This window comes from Muntiacus reevesi, chromosome 14, assembly GCF_963930625.1.
Source record: "Muntiacus reevesi chromosome 14, mMunRee1.1, whole genome shotgun sequence".
NCBI classification, from domain to species: domain Eukaryota; kingdom Metazoa; phylum Chordata; class Mammalia; order Artiodactyla; family Cervidae; genus Muntiacus; species Muntiacus reevesi.
Genome location: NC_089262.1, coordinates 40,569,208 through 40,586,522, shown reverse-complemented (window position 1 = coordinate 40,586,522; position 17,315 = coordinate 40,569,208). Strand labels below are relative to the sequence as shown.

The following is a 17,315-nucleotide window of genomic DNA, read 5'->3' as shown; positions in this document are numbered from 1 at the left end:
CCCTGGACAGAGGAGCCTGGCAAGCTACAGACCACGGGGTCGCAAAAAGTCAGACATGACTGAACAACTAACAACACACTTTTCCAAACTATTATCTAGTTCAGTCCTCCAAACCCTGCAGTATAACTACTGCCATTTCATAGATGATAAAATCTAGACTTTGAGAGGCTAATTCATTTGACTGGTTGATTAAAATAATCCAAATTAACTGTGCTATACCATGCTGTAGTGTTACAGGTTATAAAGAATTGTGAAATAACTATCAGTTAAACTACATTTGCGGTATTTTCTTTGAAAAATATAAAATACAATTTCATAATCTCTGAATATTTAGACTAAAATTAATTTGTGAACACAGTAAAACTTGTAATCATTAAGAACTTTATGCATGTTTGTGGTGGTTCTAAAAGCTATAATGTGGTACCAAAACTTTTAAAGATTATATGATGTTCCTTGTTTACCTATCCCTCCCCACTAAAAAAAAAAATTTCAAAGTAATTCAATTCTCTGTGCCTTCAATCTTTGAGAACCATATGGGGATGTGTGTATGTGAGAGAATGAAATAGGCAGATTATTTTCTTAAAGTCTGTGAATGTACTTCAGAATGTTATCTGCGTATGTTGAGAGGGAAAGCTTAAAATGCACTGTCATTTCAGGGTTTTGCAGGTTTGTGCAAATGTGCTTGTGTGTGCAAGAGAGAAATGTTTCAAAAATATGTTATGTTTAAGTTCAGTATTCAGCCACAGGAATATCCGATAGCACCAAGTTCTACTTGGTTTTGAGAAATGCACTGGCATTATCAATACTGGATTTCTATGGTGACTACAGGCTTTTCTAGAGGCTCTGACAGTAAAGAATCCGCCTCCAATGCAGGAGACCTAGGTTTGATCCCTGGGTTGGGAAGATCCCTTGAAGGAGGGCATGGCAACCCACTCCAATATTCTTGCCTGGAGAGTTCCCATGTACAGAGGAGCCTGGCAGGCTACAGTCCATAGTGTCGCAAAGAGTCGGACACGACTGAGCAACTAAACACAATACAGAACATGGTGACTAAAATTCTGGAGGCATAGAAAATTTGTAATAGTTACTGATATCACCTGGAATACAAAATACTTATTATTTAGTACAGTTTTATAATTTCTATTTAAATAAAATTGATTTCTAATTTAAAACTGATTTTCTTTTACAAAATTAGCTAAATGCTAAAATCATAATACAGGTTACCCATTCCACTTTTGGGCCAAGACACTTTTATTTAGTAAAACTAAATAGCTAATTTTATACTTTCCTGATTTAAATTTACATACCTGTATAATACAAACAGAAATCCTTCAACTTTCTATAGATCTGAATCATAAGTAAGAAAAGTTTTGGCAAGTACCTGCCTTTTTTCCCCCTGGCAATTTTTTTAAACAGACTTTTTGTTTTAGAGCAGTTTTAGATTCACAGCAAAACTGAGCAGAATATAGAGATTCCTCATGAAACATGTGTGAAAATGTTAGTCACTCAGTCACTGCCTGACTTTTTGCAATCCCATGGACTGTAGCCCACCAGGCTCCTCTGTCTATGGGATTCTCCAGGCAAGAATACTGGAGTGGGTAGCCATTCCCTTCTCCAGAGGATCTTTCTGATCCAGGAAACAAATCTGAGTCTCCTGCATCTCAGGTGGATTCTTTACCATATAAGCCACCAGGGAAGTCCAAACACACCCTTGGCACTCAACATAAGCACTGCCCCTCCCATCACCAACATGCCCCACCAGCGCAGCACATTTATTACTAGTAAGTACCATATACCACACATCATTATTATCCAGAATCTACAGTTTATTTTTAGGGTTCCCTCTTCATGTTGTACATTTTATGGATTTACACAAATGCACAATGACATTTATCCACCCATATAGTATCACATGGAACAGTTTCAATATTCTAAAAATTCTCTGTTCTACCTATTTAGCCATTCCTTCTCCATTAACTCTCAGCAACCACTGATCCTTTTACTATCTCCATAGTTTGTCTCTTCCAGAATGTCATGTAGTTGGAACCACAGAGCATGCAGCCCTTCAGACTGGCTTTTTTTACTTAGTAGAATGCACTTAAGTTTCCTCCATGTCTTTTTTTTTTTTGGACTTTGCTGGTAGCTCAGATGGTAAAGCAGGAGACCCAGGTTCTAGTCCCTGGGTTGGGAAGATCTCCTGGAGAAGGAAATGGTAACCCACTCCAGTATTCTTGACTGGAAAATCCCATGGACAAGCCTGGTAGGCTACAGTCCATGTGGTCACAAAGAGTCAGACACGACTGAGCAACTTCACTTCACTTCACTTCATGTCTTTTTATGGCCTGACAGCTCATTTCTTTTTAGCACTGAAAAACATTCTACTTTTGTCTGGATATACCACGGTTTATTTATCCATCCACCATGTAAGGACATGTTGGTTATATCCAGGACTTAGCCATTTTGAGTAAAATTGCTGCAAATATCATGTGCAGTTTTTCATGTGGACATTCATTTTTCAAATCTTTTGGGTAACTACCAAGGAGTGTGACTGCTGAATCACAGGTCAGAGTAGGTTTAGTTTTACAAGAAACTATCTATCTAAACTGTCTTCCGAAGTGCCTGGACCTACGCTTGGCATTCCCAAAGCAATTCCTATTGCTCCACATCTCCAACAGCATTTGGTGCTTTCAGTGATCTGGAGTATTAAGCACCTGAATTCTAAAAGTACTTTGAAATATAACATTTCCCAGAAAAATCCAAAGGCTGATAATGTCAACATTTGTTTTTAAAAAACTCTTTTATGAAACTATTACCCTAAGCACATTTTTCCCTACCAATCACTTACAGCTAGAAAGAATTTTGTATATATTGGACATCAAGAACTGAGGATACTGGAAATTTTAAATTAATGACATCAGAAGTCAACACAGAAAGCTCAAATGAAATCAAACTAGTATGATTTCAAAATATTAAGTTTAAAATCTTTCTTGGCCAAAGTTTCATCAGTGGGGGGACAAACTCAGTGAAGGATAAGCAACTCTGATTGAAATCACTTAATCGAAACTCACTGAATTCACTGTTCTAGGCTGGTTTTCCCAGAAGGATCGGCTGATCCAAGAAGAATCAAGAAAGAATGCGGCTCGCAGTGAACTATTCAAACATCTTTCTTCGTTAGCTAAAAATGAAATGGCAACGTACTCCAGTATTCCTGCCTAGGAAATCCCAAGGAGCATGGGGGGCTATCGCCCATGGGGTCGCAAGAGTCAGATAGGACAGAGCAACTAAACCACCACCACCAATCACTATAGAAATCACATCCAATTCTGTAGTAATAATAAAGCAATGACTGCTTTTCAGCTGGAGGGCCTGTTTTTTCCTGCTGCATGTCTAGATGTGGTGCATTTTAATGAGAAAGGATGACTGCACCAGCTTTTATCCAGGAAGCAGATTTTAGCCTTCTGCTTAGGTCTCCCACATGCTAATATGGATGACTTTGTTCTGAAAAAGATCACTGATACGAATACATGTAGGTGAATAAATGTATTATCACAATTACAAATTCAATGTTAACATTTTGCACACTAACGTCCAAATGAGAAACCTAGAACTAACTAGATTCTCAGTATGTGTGAGGTTCCACTGAATCACAACAGTAGTTGGTACAGAAAAAAAAACATCAAAAGTTAACATGAATCACTTTGAACACAGACCTGACCCTCTGTCCCCAGGAGAGCACTTGAAAGCAGACAATTCATTCTCCACACATGTTACCACAAGTAACGTGTGTGCATGCTAAGTCGTTTCAATCGTGTCCAACTCTTTGCAGTCCTATGGACTATAGCTTGCCAGGCTCCTCTGTCCATGGGATTCTACAGGCAAGAATACTGGAGTGGGTTGCCATGCCCTCCTCCAGGAGACTGTCCTGACCCAGGGATTGAATCCTTGTCTCAGGCATCTCCTAAATTGACAGGGGGATTCTTTACCACAAGCGCCACCTGGGAAGCCCAAAGTAATGTGTGGCTGCCTAAAGTTTAACGACTGATGCTGTTTAAAGAAGAGAGAGTTTATTTCCAGAATACTGTTGAAAAAATTTTCAGAAATGTTTGAAAACTCCTTCAAGTAATTTTCTCATGTGGTCACTGGGAGGAAAATGATTTTACAAAATAGATACCTTCATTGATTTTTTAAATGTAATTTGTCAAAGAAAGGAAACATTTAGATAAATTCTAGTCTTCTCTCACCACCAACTTCTCCCAGAGTATATACTCCATCAAAGACAGCTCACAGAGAAGCTCTACTGTAGTCAGAGCGGCAGAATTTAAGAGGACATAACGAGTCCTTCTGCTACACAGAATCATTATCTATCTCTAACATGTCCTTAAAAGGCTGACTTCTAATCATGTGCCAAAGAGGGCCCTGCTAACTTCAGTGCTTTTATAAAGAAGAATAGATGAGAGCTCTCATCATAAATGACTTCAATACAACTGAGGAGAGAGTGAGCAGCCCAGAGAAATAAGTCCTCATGTAGAAATGTTGGTGGCATGAAACGCCAAGTGCCTTTAACTAAGACTTTCCCTGTCATAAAGCAAGTTCTGTAAAAATGACTGAAAATAAATTCTTTGGGGCTCAATGTGAATCGGCAATTTCCATTTATATTATACTGTTGTTTACTCAAAAACTTTTTAATAAATAGGACTCAGAGTTTGCCACAGTGTTTTCCACAAAACAGCTCTCTTGAGATGTTCCAGATCTGTAATCAAATAAGTCTGAAAAACCCTGAATAGTTAATTCACCTCTTGGGTATGCATAATGCACACTAATATATAAAAGCCTCTAAGAAGACAACCATTAAAATTGTTTAATATTGTTTAACTAAGCATTTCCCAGACATATTTGGCTACATATCTTAACAGCTAATTAAACAGTTTGGGAAATGCTATCACATAGGAAAAATATTATTATCATTTAAGAAATATTAGGAAATACTATACTCTGGGCAGACTGCTAAAAAGAGTTCTACTTCTTAAAGTACTGACTTTTGAGTGTGTGACTTATTTTATTCGACTTATCATTGTTTCTTTTATACAGCTCTATCCTTAATAGTAATTTTGGTCTGTTGTTTTCCAATTTTGCCTGATCTTTTTTTTCAGCATAGATATGAAAGTCTAGCAAATGTAAACTAGTTATATTAGTCTCTGGTTCAGTTCTCTACTTCAAACACAGTAAATATTTTACAATTAAATCTTGGCTAATAACAACCTGTATTTGTTTTTTAAACAAAACAGTGATGCAAATGCAAATAAATACAGCGCTTCAGAGTTGGTTAACAAATCCTAAGAACACTTTCAGGCCATTGGGAAGGTCTTTCCAACCTACATTTCAAAATGTTCAGAAAGAAGCTATCTTGGTTGCTAATTTCAGTGTAAGGAAAAATGATCTGACTGCTCAAAGGCTTACGTGAATGTCTTCTTTTTAAATTTAACACTGAATCATTTGCATCCTCCATTTAATACCAAGAAGGTGTCAGCCACAAACCGGATGTCACCAAGATGCAAATAAACTACAATTGAGACCAGCTGTTGTTGTTATTCAGTAACGGATTGGGACTGATCTATTTTCTCATCCCACACACCCTCCTCAGGTTTCATTTTTGTCTTCTCAATCTCAACTTGTTCCACTCGGGGTCTCCCTCTATCCTCTTCTGTGTGAACACATTACATATTTTCACAGAGGTGCCATTTGTGGTCAAAGGAAAGATGAAATCAATTAGACTTTGTGATAATAAAAACCATGATCTTGATAGCCAAACCAAGAATATTATGCAACACAGATGTTATCTATCAATAAACCTTGAAGAGCCGTATATGCTTAATGCACTGAGTTAATACAAACTGCTGCTAATTAGAGAAATGAGGTCAATAAATAAACAGTAGTGAGTTAGCGTTTGGAAGGCTGAGAAATATATATGAATGGATGGGAAAGGTGGCTCTTTAAAGTCAAGAATGGGAATTAAATTTAATCTCGAGAAAATCTTGGTTGCATTTGAAAGCTTCTGAGCAGGTAAGTGCTTTGATTAAATAAATGCTTAAAGAGTTCAGGTATAAATGAACTGGATGGGTGAGTAGCTGTTAAATTGAGTATTTTAAGACACTTGGTTAAAAGTGACTGACCTAAGTCAAGGTGATCAGGGCCCAGACCAAGTGTAGACATGGGGAGCGACGAAGGTGCCAACGATGATTTCAAAGTAAGAGCTGGTGGAGCTTAGAAGGTAAAGAAGAAGGTGGGATACATGAAACCTGAGACTGCAGTTCCCCATACCAGGCTCAAATGATGTGAAATTGACCAAGGAAAGGCTGGGAAGAGACGCTTCTTCAAAGGAGGAAATGTTTGCCTGTGTTGGGTTGAACTGCCCAGCACTGAAGTGAGATAACTGAACAGAAAACCTGAAGTATGATCACAATAAAACAAGAAAGACAAGTCTTATTAATAAAAACATATTTTGATTAGTCTTTCCTGCGGGCACATGGGAGACAGGACTGCAGAAATTTAGAGAATGAAAAAAAGAAAGGTTACATATCAACAACTTGATTAAAATTCCATACCAAGTCAGTGACAGCTGTCTTAGAGCAATACTTATCTACTATAGCACAATCCACCCAAAAGCAAATGTGTGCAGAGAATTACAAAATATTTTTCAGACTGATGAAATTCCACTTTTATGCCTTTTTTTTTCTTTTTTCCCCAATGCTGCCGAAAGAAATGATGGGGAATTTAAATGGATGGGCCCAATATTTGCACAAGAATTCCACAGTCTATATAGATAAGTTTCCTACCATAACTGCTTAGCACTGGGCTCGGGCACTTCCCCTGTCAAGCAATAGATTTTCAGTACTGCCCCTGGCAGACATTCCACCAGCAAAAGCATTCCCTGCCCAGGCTCAAACATTCCCAGCTATTCTAGTCACACCAGTCTAACCCATGCCCCTTAAAACATCACAAAAACATTGACTTACACTGCAGTATACCCCTACTCAGCTTCTTACTAACCATAAACTATTTAAACTACCCAGCAGTTTCTTTAGCTATAAAATGCACAACAGCTGACGAAATACCTATTGGTCTTCTTTGTTGCAAACACAGGATGTAAGGTAGGCAAAAAAGCTTACAGAGACCATGCCCAATAAATATCATTAGCAGTATTGTTTTAATCCATGAAATAAATGGAGTTTAATTTTTTTTAAATATATAAGCTTCAATAAAGTTAAACTTGTGTTAAATTGGTGATTACTTTAGGTCAATGGTTTTAAAACTCATTTACCAATGAAACATTTTTCAAAAAAAATGTTATACCGAAACAGAAAGAGCTAAATAGAGCAGCTGTAATTTACAAAGGGATGTGAAAGCCTGGCTCTCACTCATTCAGCTTCCTTCACACTCCCTTCCACCAGTCACCCCAAACCTCCAAGGCAGGTTCCCAGGGCTCCAGCAAACACATTTTTTTTAAAAAAACATCATTTTGGGTAATAATTGATATAACCAAATATTATGGAAAAATAGATCCCCATTGGTAAGAGAAGCATTCTCATTTTTTTATTTTTTAAAAAAATGATCATTCTTTTCATTCTGACACCTTCAGGAGCTCTTGAAGGTTTCAAAATAATTACATATTTCAAAATTTCAGAATGAACATGTACTTCTTGCATAGTGAAAATTGATGAATCTTTTTTGAGATGCTGGAATTACTTCTCCACCCTCCCAGTTCCCCAACTCCTGCACACGCATTGTACATACCTCCTTTCTAAGAAACTCAAAAGAAAAGAAATGTACTTTAGCAGTCAACTGGATTGCCTCTTTCCATAACATCCCATGAGTAAAGGACTGTGCAATGGGAGCCCCGGTAGATTAGGATCCCCAGAAGACGTGGTCGACCACCAGAGTGGTGTTGATTTTTGTAACTGAATTAAATACTTTGAAAAAACCAAACTCTCCAGTGTACCACAGTCCCCACAACTCTCTATTATCCTAAGCAACTGCATTATCTGTCTCCTGGAAACATTTGAACAGATCAGAGAATAGGGTTTGTAACTTGGGTAAGCAACTTCTGGATTCATAAGAAATTCCATTCCTGAGTGACATCACCAGATTGGAGGCTTTTTGAACTATCTGAGTATCCCTCTACCTGGTCATTTGGGTTAGGAAATTGTTTTCCACCAGCCAGAAGACCTGTCAATCTGGGACTTACTTCCCTGATGGGGAAGTGCATAAGGATCCACCTGCCAGTGAAGGGGACCCCCGTGTGATCCCTGGCCGGGAGGACCTCACATGCTGCAGAGCAACTAAGCCCAACGTGCCACAACTACTGAGCCTGCACTGCAGAGCCCAGGAGTCACAACCCCTGAGGCCGCATGCAGCAACTACTGAAGTCTGTGCACCTAGGGCCTGTGCTTCACGACAAGAGAAGCCACGGCAACGAGAAACCGTGCACCTCAAGGATGCATGGCCCCACGCTCACCGCAACTAGAGAAAGTCTCGGCAAAGTAATGAACACCAGCACAGCCAAAACTGAAATTACTTAATTCAAAAAAGTAACGCTGTCAGTCTATCCATGGACACACAATACAGGGTGTACACCTATAGGCAACTCTGAACATTCCATCAAACATTAAAATTTAATTCGCAAAATAAATATTAGATTTCTTATCATGCACACCCTTGATTGGAAAACTCCTCATTCAATAAATATTTCTTTACTCTCATATCCTTTCTAAAGGAGAGATATTAATGTCATATTCTTGGGTGAAAAACAGTGAGGTCTCGAGAGGATAATAACAGTCTTTAGAGGTGTACATTTTATATGCAGACACATAAAAACTCTGAGAAAATAAATTCTAATGTTAATAGAAGATGGAGAAATCATGTGTTTTTTCATTTAATTTATGACATATTTTTTCTTTTTTTTTTTTTTAACAATCAACATTTAAAACCTCAGGTATATCGTCACAATACCTTCCTTTGCTAAAAGCTCAGTCAGGGAATCCTACCGGGGTCCATGAGCAGGCTCATTCAGGGCTCCCCCTACTCTCTCTAACCTCTGGCCCCAGGTACTCAGCCTGCTTCCCCAGCCTCTCAGCAGCTGTCACCACTCGCTGGCCCCTTCTGCTTCTTCTACCACTGACTATACAAGTGAATGCAAGCGAGGAGAAGGTCAAGAGCCCACATCTCTGTGGTCTTAAGTTTACTACCAACCAATAAGGGAGAAAGAAAAAAGTAAACAAACAGCATGACAAAGTACAGGGAAGGAATGAATTTGCATCAGCTTACAAACTGTACACAGAGGAGGCTCCTGGTTTGTAGTTTTTAGCACACCCATGAAATTGCGAGGCAGCATTCAGGAGGAGCCTACAGCAGGCCCAGGACTGCCGACGACTGGAGTTCTTCCCAGGAGGCCAGGAATCAGAAGCATTGTAAGGATCAGTGCTACAATGCATTAACCTTGCCCAATATATATATATACCCCAAGTTTTCAAGCATAGGTAGATTGCATTAATAATCAATTCTTAACATTGAACACTTCATTTCTCATTATTTCTCAATCAAATGATGCTAAAACTACAACTCTCAGGTAAACGTCTGCATCATTTTTTTGATATTCAAGAGTCTCGAGATTGCTCAGAGAGGCTGGGAACACTAGTGTACAGAAAGGAGTACAGGTCTCAGAACTGTGCCAGAGCAGGCTTTACATGGCAGCTCCATCATTAACTGAGCAAATCTGAGCCGGTTCTCTAAACTCTCTGAGCCTCAAGTTTCCAAATACAAAGCTGAGGATATTAATAATTCCATGAACTTTCCCATGAGGGAAAACCGAGTGAACCCAGTCCTCTAGCTGACCATCTGCTCCCCTTCAAACCTCACCTGAAGTCCAGACAGATGGAAGGGCAAATGTAAAAGGCACTCTGCCCCTCTCACAACCTCCAAATGAAAGGCCAACCTACAAGGCCGATGGCCAGCCCTGACACTGGCCTCTTGGCATGTACTCTTATCCACAGCAACACACACACACAAAATTTTCAGTATTATTTCTTTTTTTTGAAGAATAACATATAAGATCAACTTCTGCCTCATAACAAAGTGTAACTATTCTTGGAGAGTGTCAGAGAGGAAATAGCAGATTAAGTTTTATCTACAACTTGAATTGAAAATTATTCTTGAAATCATGTCTCAAACATAAATGTTTTCAATGGTTTAGATGAAATGATAGCACAATATAATTCAAGATAAACACGGACTATCTCTCCAGAAGATCTCCCCCTTCCTTTAATCAAGAAAATAAGTCTAGTTTACACAAAATGACTGAGGACCGAGGAACTGATGCTTTCGAATTGTGGTGCTGGAGAAGACTCTTGAGAGTCTCTTGGACAGCAAGGAAATCAAACCAGTCAATCTGAAGGGAATCAACCCTGAATACTCATTGGAAGGACTGATGCTGAAGTTGAAGCTCTAAGACTGGCCACCTGATGTGAAGAGTCGACTCACTGGAAAAGACCCTGATGCTGGGAAATACTGAAGGCAGGAGGAGACGGGGGTGACAGATGCTGGGAAAGATTGAGGGCAGGAGAAGAGGGTGACAGAGGATGAGATGGCTGGATGGCATCACCGACTCAATGGACATGAGTTTGATAGTGAAGGACAGGGGAGCCTGGCATGCTGCAAGCCACGGGGTCGCAAAGAATTGAACAGGACTTAGGGACTGAATAACAACAATCCAAAATGACACTATCGACTGAATATAATAAGTTGATAAGCATTTTAGATCAAAACAAAGGATTCTTTCATTTTTAAATACCCAGCATTTTTAAATACCGATTGACACACAGCAATGAGAAATACATAACAAGTATCAAACTCTAATATAGACAATGTAGTTCATGAAAACAATTTTTTTCTTTCAGAAAATTTATTTTCTGCCATTAGCTACAAACCCACAAAGGGGTAATATTAAATGTATTATCCTTACAGTACTAAAACAATCTTTTATACATTTGTTTATAGAGCAAGCTTTTAGAAAGACAAAGCAATCACATCAACAATTCACAACAATCTTTAAAAAGCAAGCTGTTCCACATTACATATGCAAGTGAACTATTATTTAAATCAGGAAGCAAGGAAAAACCTATCCTTTAGGAGGATAACATAGAGAAGGAAACATCTCTTACTTTAAGAGAAGCCATGGTGTTTGTTCCTACACTGAAAACTGATGTTATCTCAATTAGTTAATTATCCCTCCCAATCTCCAGGCCTTGCTCCTGGAGGCAGTTATAACTTCTCCACCTCTTGCTGTGTTAACACTAGTTCAGTAATTTCCTGATAAAGAATCTTAGTGCAAACAGATCTTAGTGATTAACTGTAAGGTTCATTCCCTTCTTGTACAGATAAGTAAACTGAGGCCAAAACAATTATCTTACTGTTAATAATAAAGCTAATTAGCTGAAAAGCCTACCCAGGGCTTTCCCAGTCCACACCTCTCATGAGAACAATTGTGAAACGGACAATTCAAGCAGGTATCAACCCAGAAGCATGGGGAATGTTTTCAGCGGGCCACATAGTATATTTTTAACTCTTAAAACAATTCAAGAGGTTATTAGTCATACACCAGCATCCTTCAGATAGTAAGTATAGGAACAGTGCTAATTTACCTGAATCTCTTTTTTTTTTTTTCTTTGACTTTTCTGCTCACATTTGCTATGTGTTTGTACCTGAATCTCTTTTAATGTAGTCTCTTTATTCAAAAATGACGGTACTATAGAAAATTTAGAAATACTGTAATTTCAATAAAGTCCATACTACATATGTTATATTTTCAACTAGTAAATCAAATCAATATACCAATCCTGACACTTAGGTACACTGTGCCTATGGGAAATGTGATAACTATTTCAATGCAAGCTTTTTTGAAATGTACACTGCAATACATATCCTAAGCATTTTAAGATTCACATTAATTCCAAGCTTTTAAAAAATGGATTTACAGAAGAAAGCTTCTTTTGCAATTTATATGTTCCTAAATGTTTCCATTAGCTAAAAGATATTTTGGAATATGGTCAAACAGTATTGAATGTCAGGTTCTAACAGCAAAGCTAAATCTCTGACAGTTCTCAGATGTGGCCACTGCTTTTAAACCACTGTGTCCCCAAAGGTCTAACAGGGTGAAAATTCTACCTTAACAAGTGAAGACAGCAAGGCCTATTTTAATGGTTTAATTTCATCTCTAAGTGGTAAACACAAAATTGGATTTGGGCTTATTTCACACTGCATCTCCCATTCTTCCTCCTCAAGAAAGAAGTTTACACATTCCAGCTACATATAACTTCCAAATTCTTTCTAACTATGAAAACCAAAATAGGACTCCTTTAAAAAAAAAAAAAAAAAGATGGAGAATTGGCAGACTACATGTTTATGTCAACCTACAAAAAAAACATAGAAACGTGCAGCCCCAGCTCACCAGAAAAATCACATGTGACCAAACTATTCTGTGACATCTTATCTTTTATGCCCAATATTCTGGTTATGCATTCGCCTGCGGCAATCCCTAAAGGCTCAAGACCTAGGTACTTCTGTAGAACATTTTTAGCACGAAGAGTGTGAGAGCTCTGTTGTTGGCCCGTGGCGTGATCTTAGAAACACTTGAATCAAACCTATTTATTTCCCCTCTGCTATTTAAAATCGAGAGACCTCAGGCTTGGGACGTGGCTAAACGACAACAACAAGAGGAGAAGAAGGAAAAAACACCCGAACACGGAACACGCTAAGAACAAAGGAAACACCAGCCTGAGAACAGGAAATGAAGCAACTCTATACACATAAATACCTTTTGGGGCCGCCAACGTAGGTGAAAGTAAAGGTGGAGTCAGAGTATCTGAAATCTGAAACGAAAAGTCTTGTTAAAAGCTACCCCCCGGAGTGGATTTTTAACCCTGGTCCTGACTCGGATCCCTTATTTCTTTGATGGAGCCAAGGGGAGGCCTGGCTGGGCGGGAGGCGAGAGCTGGAGAGCCCCGAGTTCCCCTCTCCGAGCGGTGCCGGAGGGGATGCTGCGCACCCCGAGCCGGGTGCCGCGCGTGGCCGCCCCCCGCAACAAGTGCCGGGTGCCATGGCAACGGCGGGAATTTCCCGGTCCGGGCGGCCGGAAGCGGCCCCCGCCGAGCTCGCGGCTGGGGGAGCAAAATCCTGTCCCCCTCCAGGGGGAGCAAAATGGACGAAAGACGACCCCCAAGCGGAGGCTTGGGGCGCCGTAGGGACCTAGGGCATCTCTTCTCTTTCCGGGGCATGACACTGCCAGTCGGAGGTACTAGAGCGAGCCGAAGCGGCCGGAGATCGGCCCAGCGCTGCCCACCGGGGGGCCTCGGCGCCGGGCGCAGCCAGCCAGCGCCGCGCAGCGCAGCGGGCTCCATTCCCGGCCGCCGCCGCTCAGCCCATTGCGCAAACCCGGCGGGTCCTACCAGCCGCCTGGGTCGCTGCTGCTGAAACCTCGGAGGCGGGATCGGACGCTCCGGGCGTCCACAGGGGACTAAAAATACCGTGCTCGGCTCCTTGCCTAGACCCCTGCTGGGACTACCAGGGTTCTGCCCCCAAAGCGGTTGACCGCCCCAGACGGGGGGAGGGGAGAAGGGGAGAGGCTGTTGCCCCCTCCCCCTTTTGGCTCCCGCTCCTGCTGCAGCAGCTGTTGCCAAATGAACCCCAGAATGGGGACGTGCAACCCACCCCCCCATCCCCAGCCACACACCTCGCGGCCAGAAAACTGGGCAAGGGGGTGACGGGCGGGCAGAGGAAGCTGGTGCTGGGTCCGAGGCTCTGGAAAGGCGAGAACTCACCTGCAAACAGGCAGTCCTTCTCGGCTCTGGACTTCTGGATCACGACGTCGATATCCTTCTGAATTCGCTCTTGCCTTGAACACATCCCCATTAAATAAATCCCTGGAAAAGAAGCAGCCGCTATTTTCCACCCCACCCCACCCCCTCGCACGCTTCCAGCTTTCGTAAATATTCAGTTAAAAATGAAACCTCTGGCCGAGGCAGGGGCTGAAGGCGAAGTGGTTTCGGAAGTGATCCCGGGTGAGAGAGGAGGCGGTGGTGGCGGAGGAGGAGGGGGGGGAGGTCGGCTTTGCATTCCCAGATGTGACCGCCCAGCTGCTGCTCGCCGCTGCTGGATTCCAATTTCTTCCCCTCCTGACAATGGATGGTGATGACACCGACTCTCACTTTCTCCCTCCCCCCGCCAGGACCAACGGCCGTGGGGGGGCCGAGGGTGCTGGAGACGGCCGGAGAGCGATCACCGGCCGGGCGGCGGGCGCCGGCGAGGGGCGAGCCCCGCTCCGCCTCACGCGCGCACACCCCTCGCGGCCCGCACGCCGGCCTTCCACACCCGCGCACACTCGCGCCCGCGGGCGGCGGCGGCGGCGGCCGTGCCGAGGCTGCTGCAGCGCCGCCGGCCGCCGACCCTCCCGCGCCCGCCGCCCAGTCACCCGGTCCGGGCCGCCCGGCTTCGCTAGTATCCCCGCCGGCCGAGCGCAGGCTGGATTCCCCAGGCCGGCCGCCGCTCGCGCCGGGGGCTGAGTGGGAATGTCGGTTAGTGAAGACTCCCTGGGGCTCCCAGCCCGCCCCCCCGCGCTCCCCCTCCCTTCGCGCTTCCACCACTTTTATGAATTCGACTCCACTTTCGGAAGGAATTATGAGTCATATGGAAAACCCAAACCCAAGTGGCTGGAAGCGGGGAAGAGGGGCAAAGCGAAATCGTTCAAAATGGGAAATAAATAAATAAAACGAACAACTCCTTCCTTGTTGTCACATCAGGCAAGATGGAAAAAGCCTTGAAATGACTCCAGACGTACACCCTCCCTTGCCTACACTGCCAGAGTCTTTTTTTCTCCCGGATAGAAGTAGTTCAGCCCTTCTGGGGCGCCCTTTAGGAAACACAGCCCCTTTTAAGAGACTTCTTCCACTTGCAGAGACTCACCCGTTCTGCTCTGCTCCGTCTTTCCGTCCATGAAAAATTGGCAGAATCAACTGGCACGTGCCAGGGTCTCCGTCAAGGATGGATATCTGTTTGGCTTGTTTTAAAATGCCACCCTTTTGCCAGTCAGTCAAGAGAAAGCTGCTACAATCCTGTTGTCTCGCTGGGAACTGAGAGAGTGCTCTGAGCCTCACTTTCTGTTCTGCCTAAGGACAACTTGGGCCGAGATAGCTGCCCTGCCTCCGTATTCCCATGTGCCCTAGGACAGTCTTGTTAATCTTTTCTCCACTGGGACGGCTTCCCTGAGCAGTGCATATCTCGCCTGGTTCTGCATCCCCAGTGCCTGGTGCAGTGCCTGGAATATAGCGGGGAGGCGGAAATGCTTGCTGTTTGAATGCATGAATGGGTGGTACCTTCAGCCTCTTTATGGATCCTCCAGCTTCAATGCGCTTCCTTATCACTATGAGTACCCACGAGTTGTCAAACTGGCTCAGACCCTTCATCAGTCCAGTTCTGATGCTGACAGTGACTATGTGTTCTTTAGGAGAATTAGGAATGGCTGTGATCCCTTATGGAGTCTTTAGATTCTAGAGAGAGAAAAGCACCCAGAGATCATGTGCCCCAACTCCTCTGTCTTGCAGAAAAACAAACAAACTGATTTGTTGTACCGCCTGGAATACATCACATTCGTTGTAAATTATAAGAGGAAACGTTTGTCTGCATTACTTGGACCACTGCAGTCTTCAAGAGTAGAGGCAGATCTCCTGCTCACCCCTCCGGAAATGCTTCTTGACTAGGGCAGGACAGGTTCAAGTCTTTCCTGGGCATGTTGCTTTGTGAAGGCCCCTTGGCCACCAAAAGCACTTTCTTCTCTTTCTCGTAACACTGGGTATCATGTACACTTCCTCCTGCCATCCTGTGCTCTGAATTCCCAAAAAACTTAACATCTATGAGCTCACAAGAATTAATTTTATAGTCATCTATCCACCAAGCTTGCGTTCCCAAAGTAGTGCCCTTTCCACAAATAAATTTGAAATCGTTTTAAAGGCATGGAATGTTTTGGCCTGGATCACCTCCTGGTTTACTACTCACTCTGTAAAATAAGCCTTCTTGTGATTTGCCCTACATTTGTTTTTTTTTGGTTGTTTTTTTCTTTCAGGCTTTACAGGCTGCCCTGTTTTGGTTAAACAAAGCTAACCTCACTCTGTTCATGCCCTGAAGGTGCACTATATTTAAATATGTTTAAATTTTAAGGGATAAGAAAAAAAATTAAAAACTTTTCTATCTGGTATGCATTTCTACAAGAGAAGTTTCTCTAATAAAAACTACCAAGCCATCAACGTTGCTAAGCTAGATCTTTATGACACGGTGCTTTCAAACTCAGCTCACAAGCCAGTGTCCCGTTTACCCCACCTCATCTCAGACTCTTATTTAACATTTAGATTATTTGTGGTCTTATTAAAAAATTATATTCACCTTTGAGATGAGGAGGTGTATCTCTACCTTAAACACTTTTGTGCACACAAACACACACACACATGCCTTTAGGAACATAGTAAATAGTAGGCCCTCAATCACTATGCTTTAAAAAGAAATCATTTTTCACAATGAGAGACAATTTCTGTGATATGCTACAGTAATTGGACATAATAATCTGTGTGTTAGATGATGGGGTCTAGCCAAAAAAGTTCCACTGGTTTAGAAAAAATATCCCAAGCCAACCGATAGAATTTATTAGAAAAAAAATGTAAATTCCTCACCTATGCTAAAATATTCAACTGCAGAAGTGTAAGGTAATGGAAATGTGGCAGCAAGTTCAGCAGTGTGATGTGGATATTAATAACTCATGCTTATTCAGAACTTGTTTGCCCAGCCTGATACTACTCTAAAAGTTTTACTTATGTTAACATTTAACTCACAATAATCCTATAGGGACGCTATACTGTTATTCTTCATATTTTACAAAAGAGGAGACTGAGGCACAAAAGTGTTCATTAGCTTCTCTGAGGTGGCACCTAATGGGCAGTGAACCTTTTCCTCTTTCCAAATCTTTTAGCAGTTGAACCAAACTTTACAGAAAATAAATGTTCAGAAGTCTCACCGCTGAGTAAACTGGCCCCACTAATGGCAGCAGGCCAAGGGTTAGGCCAACAAGAAGTCCTATAATGGATTCTGAGGGAAGCCTGGAGCCTATGGCTTCCCAAAATAGCCTCTTCTAGTGGCAGTTATATTTCTCTTTCCTGCAATGAACTTCCTTTCCCAAATGAATCCCAGCCCTCAGTAAAGTCTAAAGTAAAAGCGTGACCTCT

At 42.1% G+C, this 17,315-nt stretch overlaps 1 protein-coding gene across 2 annotated transcripts in view; it reads right to left on the bottom strand.

Annotated features, from left to right (window-relative positions):
* The window catches only part of PARP8 (poly(ADP-ribose) polymerase family member 8), a 192,743-nt gene extending 177,589 nt beyond the window's left edge, over nt 1–15,154 (bottom strand). The window contains exons 1-3 of one of the 2 annotated variants that reach the window (XM_065905180.1): nt 15,010–15,154; nt 13,869–13,970; nt 12,866–12,920 (exon numbers count right to left, since the gene is read on the bottom strand). In XM_065905180.1, the coding sequence (XP_065761252.1) occupies nt 12,866–12,920; nt 13,869–13,970; nt 15,010–15,040 (188 nt within the window). In that variant the 5' untranslated portion in view covers nt 15,041–15,154. Of the gene's footprint in view, nt 1–12,865; nt 12,921–13,868; nt 13,971–14,057; nt 14,290–15,009 lie in introns of those variants that run through there. The other variant, XM_065905179.1, reaches the window with a different exon arrangement.
* Between the last annotated feature and the right edge of the window lie 2,161 nt (nt 15,155–17,315).